Genomic DNA, 20,585 nt, shown 5'->3' on the forward strand with positions numbered 1-20,585 from the left:
TCAATGCACACACAAAAATGATATTATTACACATGCCAAGAGAAGAACATTCTGGTGATTGATGATTATATAAATGGTTTCCCGCATCAAGCATTTGCTCATATCTCGGAATGAAAGAAGCCCTTCTTTCCTGTTTTCCTCCCTGGCGCCCCATGGCTTCCATACAATATTAATTATTTCTTCATTTAATACAACAATACAGAGCAGTTTCAATTTTGATGATTGTCATGAAAATAGAAAAAGGGGGAATTTGAACAAGAAAACAAAAATAAAAGGAAACAAAAAGGCCAGAAACTGCCACAAGAGAAGGCATGTTTAGCTCAACTCAGCCAACCTGGGCAGTCAGGACTTGGGAAATGGTCTCAGGCTCAAAACTAAGACAAAACCTTGTAATCATATCTACCACCATCCCTACCAAACATCGCTCCTCAAGTACCTCCCAACATCACCGTACACCTGAGATTCTGCAGAATACATGCAGTCATCTTCATGGGGAAATGCAAATAAGGGCAAGACCTGTCTAAAATAAGCAGGCATACCCAATTTTATACAAGGCATTTTACAGGGTAACTAGGGTCCGGGTCACTTTCACTGCGACATGGTATCCCCGGATGAACCAAGCACTTGTTTTCCTGCGTCTTTGGTCATGTACGTAGCAGAGTAATCGACTCCAGAATCACCTATAAAGGAGAATTGTCGATTAGGAAAATCTGCCCAATTTAATACACAAATTCATGCTTAAATATGAACGATGAATTGGGATCCATTACTCATATAATCAGCAGGCGATGGTTTTGGCGATGTGCTACCCCTTTGATCTGCAAGAGTCAAAAAGAACTTATGAGGATCTTTGTTAGCCATCATAAGGAAAGCACACAGTCAAGTTTAACAAGAATACATGAAAAGGTCTAGAACAAATATGGCTTTAGTTACGCTTGTCCTGCAAGAGCATCCATTACTGACTGCACTTGTCATGAACGACAACCAATCAGACATCGCAGGGAAGCTAGTATCCAAGCAAGCCTAATAAGATCATGAGCGGAGTTCTAGATGAAATATGGGCAGTAATATTGTCCTTCGAAGGCATTCAGTGCTAATGGGTAACCATTGGGCAAGAAACAACAAAAGAGAAATACTATAAGAAAACACACCAGGTGTATCAGAATAAGAATGTCACAGAATCTGGACTACTAAAGTGAATCCTTTTCCAACCATTCTGTGAACTATCTAGGATCAAGGTGTTTTTCTTGCTAGTGCTACTATTGCTTTCTTATATAATAATAATAATAATAATAATAATTACAACAACAACAAAAAATAATAATAATTCTAATCGAAAATGATAAAAACTGAGGCCTGGCTGATGGGTTGGGTGGGGAAGAGAATCTGCTGCTACTATAACCAGAATCTTCATCACAGATGATATGAGTGAAGGCACCGTTGCACAAATTCATAAATCTTCTCAAAGAATCAGCCACAACATTAAGTCCCATTCTCCATAATAGCTCCATTATTCCCTTTTATTTATTTATTTTTTTTCTCTAAACTCAAAGCTCCAAACCAAATGACCAATTGTACATTCAAACACTACGCAAATTTTTACTTTCATAGTTAGACTATGTTTTTAGTTATGATATTTCTGTTCTCTATTATTGCGTTACAATTGTATCGTAGACAAGTTTCTAACATATAATAGAATCTAGCTTGTGCCGTTCAGTGGTTTAGGTTGGAATCTGCAACCTGTGCTGTTACAAGTTTGAGCATGTGTTGGTTGCAAGTATTGATCATCGAACACAGGCTTGGATTGTTTGGAGTCCAACTTTCATTTTCAAAAAATTTAAATGTTGCATTTGAACGAGACTCATACAAACATAAACAATTCCAAGAAAAATAGAAGAAAAGTATAATGGTAGAGCTAAGAAGAACCACTGCAACTCATACAGGAGCCTAGTTAGTTGAGATTACCTCAGAAATTGAAACAGTAGGTCAAATGAATCCAAGAACAAACAGTGATAAGGAGGTGAAAGACAATTTAAATAGGCATTTTCAAATGTTAAGATATAAAGGAGACCCTTATGATACAGGGTAAGGAGTTTCTCAACTCTCAAATGTGCCACACATTATCAAAGTAACATAATATATATGCCATTTAAAAGCAGCACCTTAACACTGCATTTGGGGGCATAGATTTTGGACCTTGGATTTGGATTTGAGTGGATTTGGATAAATTTCAATACAATTTTATATTACATCTTATTCAAATCCAATACAAATCCAAATCCAAGGCCTATCCAAAGATAGGGTAAGAATTTTTGGCCAATAAAACATAGCAATGCCATATCAAAGGATTGAAAAAGAAAAAAAAAAAATGAATGTGTTAAATAAACTCTTAACATTCAAGCAGAACAAGAATCACATACCAAAAGAATGATACAACCCTTTAACAGCCTCAAAGTTTTTGTATGTATAGCCAACAAAACTCAAATCTTTGGGAGTTAACATCATCTGCTCAGAGAAATGTAGAAAGATATTAAAATGACTGGGTGAAGTTCATAAATATAGCAAATTTAAGGATAGTGACATTCGGAAGGAACACTAATAAAGAAAATCAAGATGGAAAGGGTTGAAATTGAATAGCTAGAAATTGCATAAATGCAATGTACGATCATATAACTTGAAGTTTTCAAAGGTTTTTAGAATAAACTAGACAAGATAGTCAATGAGAAAAAAAGAGCAAAATTAGGGGAAAAAAACCAATGATGTTGACCAAATTCCCATACGGTACTGACTTATTGTGCTTGAATACCCTAATATGTAGAGTCATTTAGACTCTGCTAGAACATGATGCACAGTTGGCAGCTCATTACTTTGTCACCACTAGTTGTCTTGCTCCAATTGGGCCTTTTCTTGATTTTTTTTCTATCCATATATATATTTATAGTCGGATTTCCAAATAATTCAGAGAAAACTCCACAGTTTGTATCAGTAATTTCAACATGTCCAAAAAAATAACATTAGCTTTTCATTCCTCGTGGGGTCAAAACTGTATTTAGGTCTACACTTGTGTTGGGGGTTGCCATGCTAGGTGTCATATAGATATCTGTTCAATGTGCATCCAAGCCCCTCCATTGTCCAAAAACAAATAAAAATAAGTAACACTTGCTTTCGGCTCCTAAATTTGTCGTACGCGTTCTTTGTATGCATGCTTTATTGCACTTCAAATTCTTTGCACACCTTGTCTACCATTTTTTTGATACCTGAAAATTCAACTCCACCCATCCCCCCACCCATCTATACAGGCGCACATGTGTGCACTCAGAAAAAAAGAGAAAAAGGGCGAAGGGTAGGTTGCAGAAACCTCCAGTAAAGTTTGAAACATAGGCACTTACCTCAAGATTTTAGAAAATGCATTCTACTGTCTTAAGGTTCGATATTCATTGCAATCATACCCCTTAATAGTTGATTGTTGTTAAAATGACCTAGCATTGTATTAAATTTTTTTAGAAAAAAAAAAATGACTATTGCATTGTATATGTTGAAATTTTGAGCCATTGACAAGTAAGAAACAGAACTCTAGAAGAAAGGTTAATGATCTTTGGGATACTATCCCTTCGGCTTTTGGTTAGTTTGGATTTTGGAAGGAAACAAATCCCAGACCCGATGAAGCAAAAGAAAATTATCTTGAGAAGTATCAAAACATTCTTTTCTACATTCCATTTATGGCTGAAAAAAGATGTTTGTAAAAATTTTGACTTCTTCATAAACTTGGTAGAAAACAAGTCATGTTCCTTCAGTTTTGTTTTTGTTGTGTTGACTTCCCTTGAGAGTCTTTTAGCAATACAATACATTATTCAATTAAAAGAAAAAAGAAAAAAAAGATGTGTCAGGCAAGAATCAATGGAGTGCATGTGAATATGCTCTATCCAGCCTGCCCATTGATATTTAAAATATATAATATACTCTAAAATATAAAAATACATAAATCCTATACTGCAGGAAATCATTTTCAGGAGGAAAGGAAAGGGAGGATATCTAAAATGAGGAGAGCAAGTTTGGTAGCAATTTCACTTGTGATAGTGGTCATTTGTTCGATGGGATTTGTGGAAAAATGGGTTACATTTCCAACTCTTATGATGCACTTGGGGATCTTTCCCATGTGCCTCCTCCACTGAGGAGGGGTTTTGGGTGTACATTTGGCTGTGAATAATCAATGTAGGGATGTGTTATTACCTACTCCTGTGAAGGAGGCTAGTATGCAGGATGTAAGTGCTCAAAAACTTTTGGATGAAATGGGTCTGTTGCCGGAGGATCATGCAGGGAATGAAGTTTGGCTGGATGGGCCAAGAAAAAAGAAAATAAAAGAGAGCACGAACTGGCAAGACTTCAGAGCACTATTAACTAGGAAGGGAAGGGTTTAAAGAGATGTTTTCTCAATTAGAGAAGGCTATTTTTAAGTTTTATAGTTTCTTTTTTCTTTCTTGTTTTTTTTTTTTCTTTTTCTTTCTTTTTGCTTTTGAGGATCTCATCCTCTCCTAGCTTGTAATTCTCTGTTTTCTTTAACTTCAAATATTTCTTTTGCTCTCAATAAATATATAAATATCTAATTTTTATGCCCCACTATTCTACTCCAGCGAGACTGGATTAGCATGGGATCATATACTTTTGCCTAGACTAGCCCATTTTGAGCAGGGCCTTACTCAGGGCTAGTAAGGGGAACAAAATGCTGTTGTTGAGTATTTAGATTTTAGAATTTAGAATGATATTGCGTGCAAAGGATATTATATACTGCAGATATCATATCCTTTTCAATGTCATGGAATTATGAAATCTAGAATCAAAAGGAATGCAAGTGTATTTTTAAAACCATGAGGTAAGCACAAATAGCAAAAACCTCAAGGGAGGTGTATGCAATTTTACCGAAAAAAATAAACCACTGACATTTCACATTTCTCGTGACATCAATATCACCCAGAATATATCCCATCAAGTTTCAGCCTATCCCTGTAAGAGTGTACAAAATTTACTGAAAAACCAAAAACCAAACTGAAACTGAATTGTTTGACAATCTGATTTGGTGTTTCTGTTTCGGTTTTGACTTTTATAAAAACCAACTTTCGGTTTTATAAGAAAGCTGAACCGAAAAAACCAAAAGCCCAATTAATATGAAAATAATTTTAATAATATATATTTATATTCAAACAAAGATATATATTAATCATAGTTTGATAATTTTTCTTTAAAATTAAATAAACTTTCAGTCAAATTTATAGGTAAGCAGAGGCACCCCCCAAGTTCATTTTTTCGATGTGGGACAAGTGATTGAAGGGTGAAGAGTGAGAGGCTGAGAGTATTAAGAGAGGACTGAGGAGTTAAGAGCAGCATACATAACCCAAGCCTCCCTCTTGAGGGTCATCATCTACGCGAGGACAGCGGAGAAGAAGGGTGTGGTGGCACCGACGGCCTGATTGAAGGACACTGGAAGAAACCCGAGAGAAATGTTGCCGCCGATAACAGACCCACAAAACACGACGCTCAAAGTGGCAATCTTGAGGAACTGAGCCCTAGACTTGACCCTCTAGAGAGGGATGACCTTGAGGAAAGCAATGGAGATGTAGCTGAAGACGGCACAAGCGGACATATGGCAGATTGTGAGGAAAATTGGGAAGCTGAAGCAATAATTGGAGAGCAAGAACTTGTTGAGGACACCGATGTGGGAAAAGTACCATAGGATGATGAAGGAAGACATAAAGAAGGCTTGCTTCTAGGACAAAGATGGTGACATTTTTTTTCAGGAATTTTGCTGAATTGGGTGCTCAGATTTGTGGGAGAAGCTCTCATTGGAGCTCTAATGGCAGAGTGAGGTGCTGGGTGGTATTGGGTATAAATATCCCACATTGGCCTGGAGGAAGAAGGGAAGACCCTTCCCCCTCCTACAAAAACACATTCCGAATGGGCTGGGATGTATGCATTCTAATTGTTCAAACTTATTGGGCCAAGCTTCTCTATTTAATTGAGGAGCTGGGTCAATCTCTCAAAGCCCATTTCTCTTGGGCTGCGGCAGTTAAAGCCAATATCTTTTGGGCATAAAACATTTTTATTTTGGCCTTCTGTCTGGCCCACTTTCAGTTGGACCAATAAAAGTTCAAAATTTTGTCTTACTAACTGAGAAAAACCAAACCAAACTGGAAAATATCAGTTTACTGTAAAGTTAAACCGTTGGTGTGCGGTTCGGTTTCAGTTTGAATAATTTAAAAGCCAATGAGTTTGGTTCAGTTATTGGTTTTTCCCAAACCAAGCCGAAAAGAACCAATTACACCCCTACTATCCAGTGCCATCCATGTTTATTTATTTATTTTTAAGTAGAAACAATTCTTGGTTGGTATCTCAAAAGACAACACTGTAAACAAATTTGTGCTTCAACAAGTACATGACCATTTTGCACTTCCAAATCCAAAAAAAAATTTTGAAGTTATATAACCTTGAGATAAGAATTCTCCCTTTTGCTGCATGCCAAGGAAAATGCACTACAGTGCATCTTGGACTAAGCCATAGTTTTAAAACCTGAACTGGGCGCCTGTCTGAGTGGTCAAACCAGAACCAATCAACATACCAGTCCAGATCATGCACTCAAACCTAAAATGTGATAAACTGGGGTCAACATGGACAGAACCAGCCAACTCTGTCTGAATTGGTTGGAACCTGTGGACCAGTTGGGTTGGCTCCCCTTATACAAAAAATATTTCAAATGCTTCCAAAGGGATTTGAACCTGGGACTTGAGGGAGAGGGAAGAGGGGAGAGTGGCTTACCACACCAGCTGCTTATGTTTGTCACAGAATAGAACGAATGTTATATAAAAATGGTATTTAATGTATACATATGAATTAACCAGAGCACTCAACTCATTTACATTTCTCTCTCAGTATATTTTAATATTTATTTGACTAAATAATAAAAATAATGACAAAATAGTTAATTTAAAAAAATCTTTGAGAAATAATAAGAATAGTGGCATAAAAAAAATCCTAATTGTTATTATTAATCGTTTTTCACTATAATTTGTCATAGGTGATTATGTATTATACATAAACCAGTTCAATCACCGGTTTGACCCACTGGTCTAACCGGTCCTTCACTGGGTTGATAACCCAAAGGAAAATAACACATTAAAATAAACTTTGATCTATCCTGCTAAAAAGTCGGATAAAATTTCTAGTCTATCATACAGAAACATTCTTGGAAATGGCTGCCACAATGGCCACATCCAAAATCATGCATTTCCATTTTCCAATGTGGAGCAGAACACATTACAGCAATATGTAAAGAACATTGTACATGCAGACTTCACACAAGGGTGTAGGTCCAAATATAGCATGGTCTTCTCTTACATCTTTTCAAGTTTTTGGTACTCTTTTAACAAGCTATTTTTCAATTATGCACTACCATCTCACTACCAAAAAAACGTGGGCATATTTTAATTTATTATGACATTGATACAAACAAAAAACTGAAATTAGTCAGAACTAATTTCACAAGTCAAGCTCTAATCCCCATACTTCTCCATATTTTTGACCACTGAAAATTACGTACCTTTCTTGAAGGTCCAGATCCAGTTCTTGCTGGTCTTGGAGCATCCACCTATCGGAAAATTTAAATTTATTCAACCAAGCATGGCAGTTTAGAAAGGTATCATACCATGAACAAGCAAAACATATAGAAATATTCTTACATCGAAATATACATAGATCACAAACTAAAGAGAGAGAAAATAAGTAGAGGAAGACAACAGGCATTGCTCATTTACATCACTGCCTAGCTTATTTTATGCCAAATATAGTGAGTTTCCACTAAGCACGCTAATATCATGACCACTAACGATTTTCCAAATATAGGCATGTAGGTTGAATTTAGATATGTAGCATCCAAGATCTTAAATTTGATTTCGACTAAAATTTTGAGGCTTCAAAAAAAAAAAAAAAAATTCAATGCCGATGTCAAATTTGATTTTGGTTTTTTTTTTTTTTTAAATGATGGAAACTAACAGTAAATCATGGAAAATATTTATGAAATTTTAGAAATTAATAATAGACATAATAATGCAAGATTTAGAACTAAAATATTTTATAAATAAAATATATCAAGAAAAGGTATGTTGTACATAAAGTGCAAAAACTGTAATATAATAATCACATTTAATATATTCAATTATATAAATGAAATTAAAAATCAGTTAAATATCATTTATTATAGAAATATAGATAATTTAAACATAAATGGTCAAATTAAATGTCATAGGTAGAGTATCTAACTTTAATTATTCATATAATTTCAGAAATCTAAAATCTGTTCATATAGTTCTTGTAACAATATTTAGTTTCATGAAGTAAAATTAAATATTTTTTTAAAAAAAATAATTTAATATAGAAATATCAATTTGGCTTTCAAATCTCAAAATTGAATTTCAGGGAAACCTCTTTCCACAACCGAAGTTTTGAGAAATTTCAACTGAAAATTTGAGATTTCAATGATTTTTGACTGATTCGCAGAAATTTCAACAGAAATGTTGTCAAATGGAGATCGACTGCCATTCAGATCTCAAGGGTCGCAGAAAGCAGAAATTTCTACAATTTCTCAGAAGTTTAAGACCATGGTAGCATATCTAAAATTTTGATAGAGAAACTGACTACATTACATATGAGTAAAGATTGACAGTTGGAAATGGTGTTTGAATTTTTTTTACTAGTCCCTAAAGGGAGAAAGGATGGAGGCTTTTCAATGAGGAAGGTTTGGACCCCTACAGTTGCCTTTCATTTATTTGGCTAGAGAGGATATGTATCTAAAAGTTGGCCATTTAATTAGCCAGAAATGGACAATCCCAAATAAAATGTTGTAGTTTGATTTTCATATAAATTAAGAGAGAAATTTCAATTTGGGTTTTACATCTCAAATTTGAATTCCAAGGAAATTCCTTTCTACAGTTAAAGTTTTGACAAATTTCTCAGAAATCTTGATATTTCAATAAATTTTGACTGATTCATGGAAATTTTGACAAAAGTTTTGTAAAATAAAAATTGACTGCCATTCTGATTTCGAGGGTGGCAGAAAGCGGAAATTTTGCCAATGTCTAAGAAATTTAAGACCATGGTAGCATCAATATCTAAATTTTTTGTAGAGAATAAATCAAATATGAGTAAATATTGACACTTGGGACTGGTGGTTGCATTTTTGAGTAGTTCTTACTTCTTACACACATCAGTTTCTTGGTACAAGGAGCAGCTCTAAATATGTCAGTCTGTAAAGGGAGAAAGGATGGAAGCATTCAATGAGGAAGGTTAGGACCTCTGCAAATGATGCCTTTCATTTATTTGGCCAAAGATGATGAGTATCTAAAAGTTTGCCATTTAATTAGTCAGAGCAGACAATCCCAATAGCCTTGGTGTATAAAAGAAGTGTAGCGAACCTGGACTATAATTCACAACAACTGATCATTAATGCGTCAAAATTTCTGTATCTAGACAGAATTTGTTTCTTCCACGTGGAAAATCCTTTTGAGAGGTAATTCATTAAGGCATCAATCCCTTGAATTCTTAAATTCTGGGGATTGCCTCCAATCATACCTTCAAACATGCAGGAGTGTAATTGGTAGAAGTTTTAATAGTCAGATACGATCACACAGTCATATGAAACAATAAAATTGTTGTTTTAGATGTTGAGGCAGAAGATTTAGTGGTGCCTTTTGGTCTGGATTTGCGTATGATAGATACCATGGGGCAAGCTCTTTCCTTCTTTTAACAATATGATTATTATTCACAAAAATATCCTTGCCTCCAGAAAATCAAGAAAACTGCTCTATCACTGAAAATATTGCAACTAACAACAGTATGATCCAAGCCCCCAAACATTTTTAAATAGAAGGATTTTATTAAATTACACCCATCGAGTAAAACATACCCATGCATTTTTTTTTTTTTTTTTGCAAGCAGCTTCATCTGCCAATGAGGAAGCTGTGACAAATTTTTATTGGAGAAAACCATACCCGCCCCTTTCTTTAACATTTTACTCTTCTAGGTAGGAAGGAAAGCCATATATATGTGTGTGTGTGTGTGTGTGTGTGTGTATGTATATGTGTGTGTGTGTGTGTGTGTGTGTGTGTGTAGATATATGTATATTCATTGGTAGGTGAAAAGCCATTATTTTAAAGAAAGAGTCGATGAACAGAAGTAACTTCAGCTTAAAGTCAAAACAACCTATGGCTCATTATGGAAAGATTAAGCGATATGCATAACAGACTACCTCATCAAATTTCATAAAATTTTGAGTATCAAGTTCACCGTTGACCTCTGGTTTGAATGCTGCCTCCATTTCATAGAGCTTGTCCCAAACAATATCTTTGAACCAAGGATGAGCCTGATTCATTACAATGTACATAAGCATGAGAAAAAGCAAAAGGAGGTAAATACAGAACAATTATAGCAGCGTACCTTTATTTGATCAGCACCTCTAGTACCTAGCCTATGTTCAACATCACAAAGCAACCTACAGATCAAATCCTTTGCTTCAGGCGTCAACCTTGCCTCCTCAGTAAATTTTAAGTGATTTCTCCAATGTACAATCTGAAAAACATTATACATATCAAGGAACACGAAGCATATATTTAACACAGGAAAATTAATGCATTGCAAGGTTTATTAGGAGCTTGATTTTGTAGAGAACTCATGTTGAAATTTCTTCGCTTCGAACAAAAGCAACATTAAATAAAACCTGATGAGACCCTAGAGTTTTATCATGGAGAAGCTGGGGAAATCTTAAGGGGGGAAGATAGTTAGAGAAAATAGGATTTGATCACTTTGAGGGGATTTACCTCCAAATCAGCCAAAGGGTATGAATTATGTTATTGCTTGGATGGAACAGCCTCGTAGGGTAATATATATAGAATAGGGAAAGTTGCTCCTATTAGGAATGTAAAATATCTCAATCCAAGTCCTTAATGGACTCAATCCCAATTGATTTGGGAATCCTAACACATGAAATAAAAATCCCAACATTAAATAATTCTAACAGTAAATAGAATTCATTGGGAATCACAATAGATTAATTAGAAATCCCAATTGATTTGGGAATCCTAACATTCTCACCTCCTTCAAATCAGCCTTGTCCTTATGGCTAAGTAGCAATAAACTTTGGGAATCTCTCCTCCAAGGATTGATAAGTTTCTACGTCTGAGCACCCAGCGATCCAAAATTGCTTGTGGCTGCACTTGAGCCTCACCCGTAGGTGCAACATCAGGCAAGTGGCATTGCATAGAAACTTGATCCCCTAACTTCTTTTTTAGGCAAGAGACCTAAAAAACTAGATGTACCTTAGAACTAAATGGTAAGTCAAGACGATAAGCAACAGGGTCTATACATTGTAGGATCTTATAAGGCCCGTAGAATCAAGGAGACAACTTCATTGAAGAACGAACAGTCATAGATATCTATCTATAGGGTTGTAGCCTGAGAAATACCCAATCTCCCAATGAGATTTCCCTTTCACTATGGTGCTTATCAGCTTGCTATTCCATACGAGCTTTGAACTGTAACACGATTTTCCTTAAGGAACTGAAGCACTTTGTCTCAATCATGTAACTCTTTGTCAACTTGACTAACTCTGGATGATCTAGCTTAATACCTCACAAGAACAGGAGAAGCTCGAGCATAAACAACCTCGAATGGAGTCAACTTGATGGAGATATGATAAGTGGCATTAGACAACCATTCCGCCCATAGGAGCCATCTTACCCAATCCTTCGGTTTGTCACTAGCAAAGTAAAGATAAATCTCCAAGCACTTGTTAACAACTTCAGTTTGCCCATCTAATTGTGGATGATATGCAACACTCATATTCAATTGTGCTCCTTGCAAACGAATAAGTTCCTTCCAAAAGCTACTGGTAAAGACTTTGTCACAATCACTGACAATAGACTGGGGAATTCCAAGCAACTTGACAATATTCTCAACAAAAGTACGAGCAACACTTATAGTGGTATAATGGTGAGTTATGGCACAAAAATGAGCCTATTTTATGAGACAGTCCACAACAAGAAGTATAGACGACTTACTAAGAGAAGATGGAAGTCCCTTAATTACATCCATGGAGATATCAATCCAAGCTTCTTCTTGAATAGGAAATGGTTGTAGAAAGCCTAGACTCGCCACAGTTTCCCCTTTTTTTCGTTGACAAACATCACATTCTGCCACAAACTTTTTGATTTCACCCTTCATTCCCTTCTAGTAAAATTCCTAACAAATGCACTTGTAGGTTCTAAGAAAACCAATGACCTACAGCCGGAGATGCGTGTAATTCTTGCAGTATGGTTTGCTTGTGGGCTGAATTAGGCACTAATAAAATCCTCCCTTTATACAGTAAGTTTAAAGAGTACAAAAGGTAAGGAGGGACTGAAGTTGGCTCTTTTTGTAGCTTTTGGATAATACCTCTAGTCTCCAGATTTTACCACCATTCCTTCCTAATTTGTTCAAGAGTAGTACATGCAGGTATAGAAATAGCTATAAGTTAACTTTTTAGGAAGTCGTGAGAGTGCATCTGCCACCACATTCTCGTTCCCTTTCTTGTAAATAATCTTATAGTCAGTCACTTTTGTTCCATGGAAGAGATTCATAGCTCCAAAAAAATAATTCAGACTCTTGTGATAAGTTCAGATTTGGAAATATCAACCAATTAAATACGGTCTCCACTTTGTAACTGCATACACTATGGCTAGCATCTCTTTTTCATAAATACACATGCATCTCTTTATCATAAACAGGCATGCCGATGTGGGATGGAGAAATAGCCCTACTGGTAAAAGCAATGGGGTATATGTCTTGCATTAAAACTACAATGCGAACTCCTGATGCATCAAACTCAATGATGAACACCTTGTTGAAATTTGATAGGGCAAGAATTAGTGTGGTGATATTGCGTGCTTAAGCTCGACAAAGGCTTGTTTGGCTTCCTCACTCCAGTCAAATGCATCCCTTTCAGTAGAGCAGTCAATGGAGCTCTAAACCTTCCATAATCCTTGACAAACTTGCAGTAGTAACCAGTTACCTCAAAAATCCCAGCAGCATTTTGATTGTTTGTGGAATAGGTCAATCTGCCATCACTTGTGTTTTAGAAGGGTCAATTGAAACACCTTCTTGGGAGACAATAAGCCTAAGGTATTCCACATGTGATCAAGCTTAACTATTTAGATTTCTTAATAAAAAGGTGATGCTCACAAAGAGTGGTGAGTACAATTCGCAAATGACCTAAATGATCTTCAAGAGATGAGCTACATATCAAGATATCATCAAAAAATATGAGAACAAACTTATGTAGGTAAGGTCGGAAAATGTCATTCATGAGATTTTGGAAAGTTGAAAGTGCATTGTTTAACCCAAAACACATAACCAAGAACTTGTAATGGCCATCATGAGTTCTAAACAAAGCCTTCTAAATGTCATCCTTGTGTACCCGAATTTGGTGATAGCCTGATCTCAAGTCAAGTTTGGTGAATTGTTAGGCACCTCCCAACTTATCTAACAATTCATCCACAACAGGAATAGTATACTTATCCTTCAGATTGTTCTTGTTCAGTGCTCGATAATCAACACACATCCGCCAAGAGCCATCCTTCTTCTTCACCAATCAGACAAGAGAAGAATGTGGACTGACACTTGGTTGAATTATGTTCCGCATCTAACATTTCTTTCACTATCTTTTCTATTTTTTCTTTCTCAAAACAAGAATAGCGAAAAGGACATACTTCAGTAGGGGCACTACCTGCCAATAAAGGAATACAGTGATCATGTGTTCGTTAAGGTGGCAATCCTTGTGGCTCTGCAAATAGGTCAGAGAATTCTGAAATAAAAGAGTCTAGCTCTTCATCCTGGCCAGATTAATGTTGTAACTCTTGAAGTTGTACCAAGCAACCATGTCACTCCTTTCTAAGGAACTTTTCCATACGATGGCTTGAAACTGTAGTGACATTACCACAACGTTTGCCTTTAAGAGTCACTCTTTGGCCATTCACGATGAACTTCATAACTAATTTAGAGAAGTTCCAAGCCATATCACCTAAAGTCCTTAACCATTCAATACCCAAAACCACTTCCTAGTCTTCTAGTGGCAGCAAAAAGAAAATAGCATACAAGCCATGGTTTTGCATAGTAAGTTTAACCTTCAGACACTTGTTCTGGCATGTCAAGGTCCTTCCATCTACAAGCTTCACATCAAACTTTTCATATTGCTCCACTAGATACGCTAGCCGTTTAGTGATTTTTGTGTCTGTGAAATTATTAGTGCTACCTATATCAATTAAGATAGTAACAAGTTGGCATTTTAGGGAGCCACTAATATTCATGCTTTGAGGTTAGCATAACCATCTAAAGCATAAACTGAAGAAGTGATAGTTTCATCATTATCATCAGGTCTCGTACCTTCTTTATCTAAATGAGGGGGGTTATCCTCAACCTCTTATGGCTCCTCCACTAGTTCATTCATCAACAGTCATCCCTTTTTGCAACAGTGCCCTCTATGCCACTTTCTATCACAATGCCAGCACAAACCTTTTGTCATTCTCTCTTTAAGTTACTCTTAAGTTAATCATTTGGAAAAAGGATTGCGAAGAGCAGGGGGTGGGATAATGCTACTGAAATTCTGCTTGCTAGTGGTCATGTTGGAGTGATGTCGTTCTTCTCCCAACTTCTCTTCTTCTAATTGCGCGAAGGACATTGTAGCAGTCATAGTTCGTGGCCCACATACTTTGACCTCACGCCGAATGTCAGATAGGAGACCTTCAATAAAAGTTTCCAACAAGTTGGCTTTCTTTCCAATCTGTAGTATTGTTTGATAGCTGCTCAAATCGTGCCTAGTACTCCAAGATAGTGCTAGTATGGCATATTTTAGCAATCGCTCCATTGATGTTCTCATATAGTGGACCTAAATCGGACAAGTAATATAGGAAAAAAAACTCTACCCATGAAATCATTCCATAATGAGCTTCAAACCAGTCATAGCATTGCCATCTAGACTAATAGAAGCAATCTCAACTTTAGATGTTTCTGAAGTGCGGTGATAGCAAAAATATTTTTCAGCCCTAGAAACCCAACTAGTAAGGTCATCACTATCCCACCAAGGAAATTCCACCTTCATACAAGAAGGACACAATCACACTCTCCTCGGTAACCTCCTTCGCACGCATATGGCTGCTCCCTATGATTAGCTAATGTAGAGGCATCATCTTCTCTCTATTTGTGGGAAGATGTAATGAGTAGTTTAGAGAACGATGCTTGGATCTCTTCAAAATTTAGACTTAAATATTGCTAAGTTCAACCTTTAGCCTTCCATCTAGGACTGCAAAATTTATTAAGGCCCTTGTGTACGAGTGAAGATCAAGAATTCCAAGATCTTGCTTTTGTTGGTAGGTTAATGGCATTCACAAGAATGCTAGCTCTGACACCAAATGATAAGAACCTAGGGTTTTATTGTGGAGAAATTGGGGAAATTTTAAGAAGGGAAAATAGTATCACTTCGAGGCAATCTGCCTCCAAATTAGCCAAAGGCAATGAATTATGTTATTTCTTGGGTGGAAAAGCCCAGTAGGGTTACATATATATAGGGTAGGGAAACTTACTCCTATTAGGAATGTACAATATCCCAATCCAAGTCCTTAATGGACTCAATCCCAATTGATTTGGGAATTCTAACACATTAAATAAAAATCCCAACATTAAATAATCCTAACATTAAATAGAATTCATTGGGAATCTTAATAGATTAATTAGATATCCCAATTGATTTTGGAATCCTATCATTAAATAGAAAATCCCAATTGATTTGAGAATCCTAACAAAACCCTAAAAAATCCAGCCTCTAAAGAGATTTTCATTTACTAAATTTAAAATAAAAAAAGGCTTACTGTTGACCCTATGGGTCATATCCCGTTTTGATTATGACAAATACTCTTTGCGTTTGATGGTTTTCAAGTTTGTGTACAGGATCATACTAACCAGATTATATTGATGGCATGCGACAACTTGAAGAAAATTGAAGACCCCGGCATATCTGTTTATTGTAATTTATATTTTTTGGGTTTATAATAGTAAATAGGAAATGGTCTGTAATAATTAATGCATTGCTTGCATGATATGGATAAAAGCTCAGTGATGACCATAGACTGACCATAGGGAGCCACAGAACCTTAGGGATCACCCTTCAGTCGACCGACGTCGGATTTTTGGGCATAGTTGAAAAGTCTTGGCCATTAGATTGACCCTAGGTCCCTAATCATCACATGTAAAGTCCCCTATAACTTACTTATACCTATATGAAAAGGGGTGACTTCTGATAAAGAATAGGACTGAAACTGTGCATTGAACAGTGCTTCGGTTGACCGAACTTTCACAATGTAAATCACTCGGTCGACCAAACCGTACGGAGGTCAACATTTTGACCATAGCACGGTCGACCGTACCCTGCCAAGTTCATACAACTTGGTCGACCGAACTCCCACACGAGTCAACGTTTTGACTCCTCAGTCGACCAACCAGATTTATACGAGCAACGCTCTAGTCAACCGAACCCCCACGTGAGAGAATCCAACTGCCTAGTTCAAAATCACCTGGTCGACCGAACTGCGCGCAATTGAAAAAATCGCCCTTGAGACCCTTAGTCAATCGACCGAACTCTCAGTTCATTTTTTGCATAGTCGACCGAACTTTGTCACTTGGTCACCGAACCTCAAGTTCGGTTGACTGGTGCTCTCGGGTTGGACAATTTTTTTACCACGGTTAAATTTTTTTTAAACAAGGTTAATTGTGCTAAAATGGTTTAAAATAATCCTAATAATACCCTACATGTCCTGAACAGTTATAATTTTGGGGTACTCTATATATACCCTCTCATTTGTAAGGATTAGCATGAGATTAGAAAAAGTAATTAGGAAAATTTCTCTCAAATATTTTATACCCCTTTTGCTATATACTCAACATTTCAAGCAAATTTTTCACTCTCTTTGATTCTTCTTTGCAAAACCATCTTTGATAAAGAGAGCATTTATTGTATCCATTTCATTTGCATTATTGTTGCAACTTGAAGAGTGAATATATTTGTGTGTTTTCATACATTATTTTAAAACTAGTATACTCTCTCATTTATCATTGTTGAAATTATTTTATGAGAGTTAGCTTGAGTTGATCGCAGATTATTTCATTGATAAATATTATCTTGGGATAACTCGTTTGCGCTTGTGAATCTTGCATTATTGTTGCAAGTATTCAAAAGCTTGTTCTTGTGCTTTGTGAAATATTTTTTTAACAAGCTTAATTTCAAATATCTCTTGTGTTAGAATCTTAAGAAAATCATCTTAGAGATATTTTGACTACATTCTCTAAAAATATTTGAAACCCTATTTGTGGTTGATATATATCTATATATAGTTTCAAAGATAGATTGCAAACACACTCTCACACTTGGATTGCCTAGTGACATTATCTTGAGAGTTGTAGTATTATCTGCACTGAGCTTATAGTTCTTATCATATTGATGTGCATTGATTATTGCTTGTGCTTAGTGGTACATATCTGCTTAGTGTAAGAAGCATTTTACGTGTACACACATTATTGGTTAAATTTGTTATATTCCAGGAACGGGCCTAAAGAGGGAGACTAGCCCTGTTGAATAGTCCCGGATTGGTTTAGATCCGGTTAGGAAAGCTAGGTACACCATCCTGGTAAGGTGTAGGTTGAGGTCAGCTCCGTTAATTGACCTGATTGTAAACGGTGTCGCTCCACCCGTTAAGTGAGCATTAGTGGAATCCTCGGACTTGCGAGCTAGAGGCGAGGACGTAGGCACAGTTGGCCGAACCCCGATAACATATCGCGTGTCTGTTTATATTTGCGCAATTTATGTTTCTGCACGTGTATGTTGTTGTGTGAATGATGCGCATTATTTAAATTTCAGCGTATTATACTTATCTGCGCATTTGGGATTACATAGATAGACTCTAGGTTGTGTAATACTACAAATGTCTAGTCAAACCTAGGTAGAAATTTTAAATACCCAATTCACCCCCCCCCCCCTCTTGGGAATACACCAAAGTCAACACTTACTAATTGAATTTCTTAATCATTAAATCTCAAAAAGAAAAACAAAAAAACAAAAAAAAAAAAACAAAACAAACAATGCAAACTTATCCATGACTAGGTGCAATAAACTCTCATTTAACACACCAAACAGCCTCAACAGAATGCACATCTCAGTGCCCTCAATAAACAAATCAAGGAGCTTATTGACTAAATTCTGTCAAAGATGGACTGTCAGGCTTTTGGAAATAAGTGTTTCTTTGAATATATTCAAGTCAAAAAGTGTTAAATTTCCTATAAACATTATTCAATATCATTCCTATCTCAAGCCACAGATCAAATCACATTTACTTAAACAAACTGAGCTATAGGAAAATACCATGAAAGAAAACTCACTGCTAAAGGATCCCATGCCATGTTTAGGTCCTAGGAAAAGCATGATGTACAAAGTCTTGCCTCCACATTGGGAGGAGCAATTTCCACGGGTCGACTAGTAACCTCCAGGTATGAGTTTAACACTCTTACCATTGGGCTAAGGTTTTCCCTAAATAAGGAAAGAGCATGACCAACGAGAAACATGATATTTTATGATTTAGGCAAGACTGTTTTTCCAAATAAATCAAACTCATAAAATTGATCAATATCACATGTGCAACTCAAAATAACTCAAAAAAACACGTGTACAGAATGCTGACCTTTTTGCATGTTGTAATTGGATCGTCAGAATAGAATGGGGGATAACCAACAAGCATTTCATACATTATTGCACCCAGTGACCACCTGCAAGCAGGGTACTAGATAAGAACTAGAAAAAGGAGAAGATGCAACAAAACTGTATAAGAAGAAATACAAACTATACAATATGATCTATGAGATTGTGTGGTAATTGAGGTAAGTTGCGATAGTAGAAATACTACATGATTAATCTTTGAAACAAAAACAACATATTTTGAAGCATCTCATACATTATTTACTGGATAAGAACTAGAAAAAGAAGAAGATGCAGCAAAATTGTATAAGAAGAAATACAAACTATACAATATGATCTATGAGATTGTGTTGTAGTGGTAGTAGAGATACTACATGATTAATCTCTGAAACAAAAACAACATTTTTTTGTTTTAGCTTTTTTTTTTTGGGTGGGGGGGGGGGGGGGGGGAGGGGTTGGTGGGGTAGGGGCGTGTTGAAAATAGTCCAGATAGATATAAACTCATATTTCAACAGTGACAAGCATTCAAGAGTAACAAGACTAACAAATTCATGAAATTTTGCATTCAAGTAAACTTTTATTAAATGGATAGGTTTTAAAATAGAGAAACAAGGATAATAAAGTTGTTCACTTTCTAATCATGATAGCAACTCCGCCTGTGATGCACTTAATGTCCTAATCTTTTCACACACAGCCGGTCCCAAGCTTGGGTAATGGAGGAGGCTTGCGTTAGGTGACTGACACCAACATAAAACTTGTCAAAGCACTATGATATGAATCTTTACCGATTATTCGCAAGGGCATCCCCTACAAGCGTTGCATTGCACTTATACTAACCAAGAGTAGCGAAAAATGGGCAAGGGCGGGCGGGCCATGTCGTCACCCCGAAGTGACACGCTTTATTGATGCCTGGGTACGGTGTCAAATATGCGAGGCTTCCCACATCATTCTAGACATGAGTGCGTAAAGAAGTTAGTTCAGAAGACTAGGATACCAACTTGGAATATAAGGACACTTATGGGTAAAAGCATAGAGATCTTGGACACAATGATTAGAAAAATAAATAAATTAATCTAATCTACCTTTAAAAAACTAAGTGGGTGACAAAGAAAGCTAGAGAAATTGAAAAATTAGGATTCAAAGTTTGGTACATTGGAAAATAAAAACATAAGAATGGGGTAGGAATTATGATAGATAAAGACTTAAAAGATAGTGTTGTAAATGTCAAAAGAATAGGGGATAGAATTATAAAAATTAAGACAGTCTTAGGCCATGAGATAATAATTGTTATTAGTGTTTATGCTCTTCAAGTAGGCTTAGTAGAAAAACTTAAAAAACAATTTTCAAAAGATATGGATAGTATTATACAAGGGATATCATGGACTGAGAAAATATTCATAGCAGCAAATTTGAATGGATATGTTGTTATGAGAGGATACATGGAGAATATGGATCTGGAGAAAAAAAAAAGAGTTTGGGGAGATGATCTAAGACTTTGTCATGTCATATGATTTTATCATAATGAATACTTGTTTTAAGAAGAGAGAAAAACACTCAATAACCTTCAAAAGTGGACAAAATAAAACTCAAACAGATTTTTCCTTAACTAGGAGGGTAGATCATTTATCATGTAAGGATTGTAAAGTTATCACAAGTGAAAGCTTAAGCACACAACATAGAGTTTTACTGTCAGATATATGTATTAAAAAATGGACGAGAAAGGATAAAATAAATTAGTGCAAGAGAACTAGGTGGTGAAATATGAAGGAAGAAA

General features: G+C 36.1%; 1 protein-coding gene across 2 annotated transcripts in view; it reads right to left on the bottom strand.

The window, feature by feature from the left end:
* Positions 1-41: 41 nt before the first annotated feature.
* The window catches only part of LOC131158188 (uncharacterized), a 56,023-nt gene continuing 35,479 nt past the window's right edge, over positions 42-20,585 (bottom strand). The window contains exons 7-14 of one of the 2 annotated variants that reach the window (XM_058112863.1): positions 18,798-18,882; positions 10,480-10,611; positions 10,292-10,405; positions 7,589-7,636; positions 2,421-2,505; positions 771-818; positions 540-680; positions 42-456 (exon numbers count right to left, since the gene is read on the bottom strand). In XM_058112863.1, the coding sequence (XP_057968846.1) occupies positions 589-680; positions 771-818; positions 2,421-2,505; positions 7,589-7,636; positions 10,292-10,405; positions 10,480-10,611; positions 18,798-18,882 (604 nt within the window). In that variant the 3' untranslated portion in view covers positions 42-456; positions 540-588. Of the gene's footprint in view, positions 681-770; positions 819-2,420; positions 2,506-7,588; positions 7,637-10,291; positions 10,406-10,479; positions 10,612-18,797; positions 18,883-20,585 lie in introns of both variants that reach the window. The other variant, XM_058112864.1, reaches the window with a different exon arrangement.

Source organism: Malania oleifera, chromosome 6, assembly GCF_029873635.1.
Source record: "Malania oleifera isolate guangnan ecotype guangnan chromosome 6, ASM2987363v1, whole genome shotgun sequence".
Lineage (NCBI taxonomy): Eukaryota > Viridiplantae > Streptophyta > Magnoliopsida > Santalales > Ximeniaceae > Malania > Malania oleifera.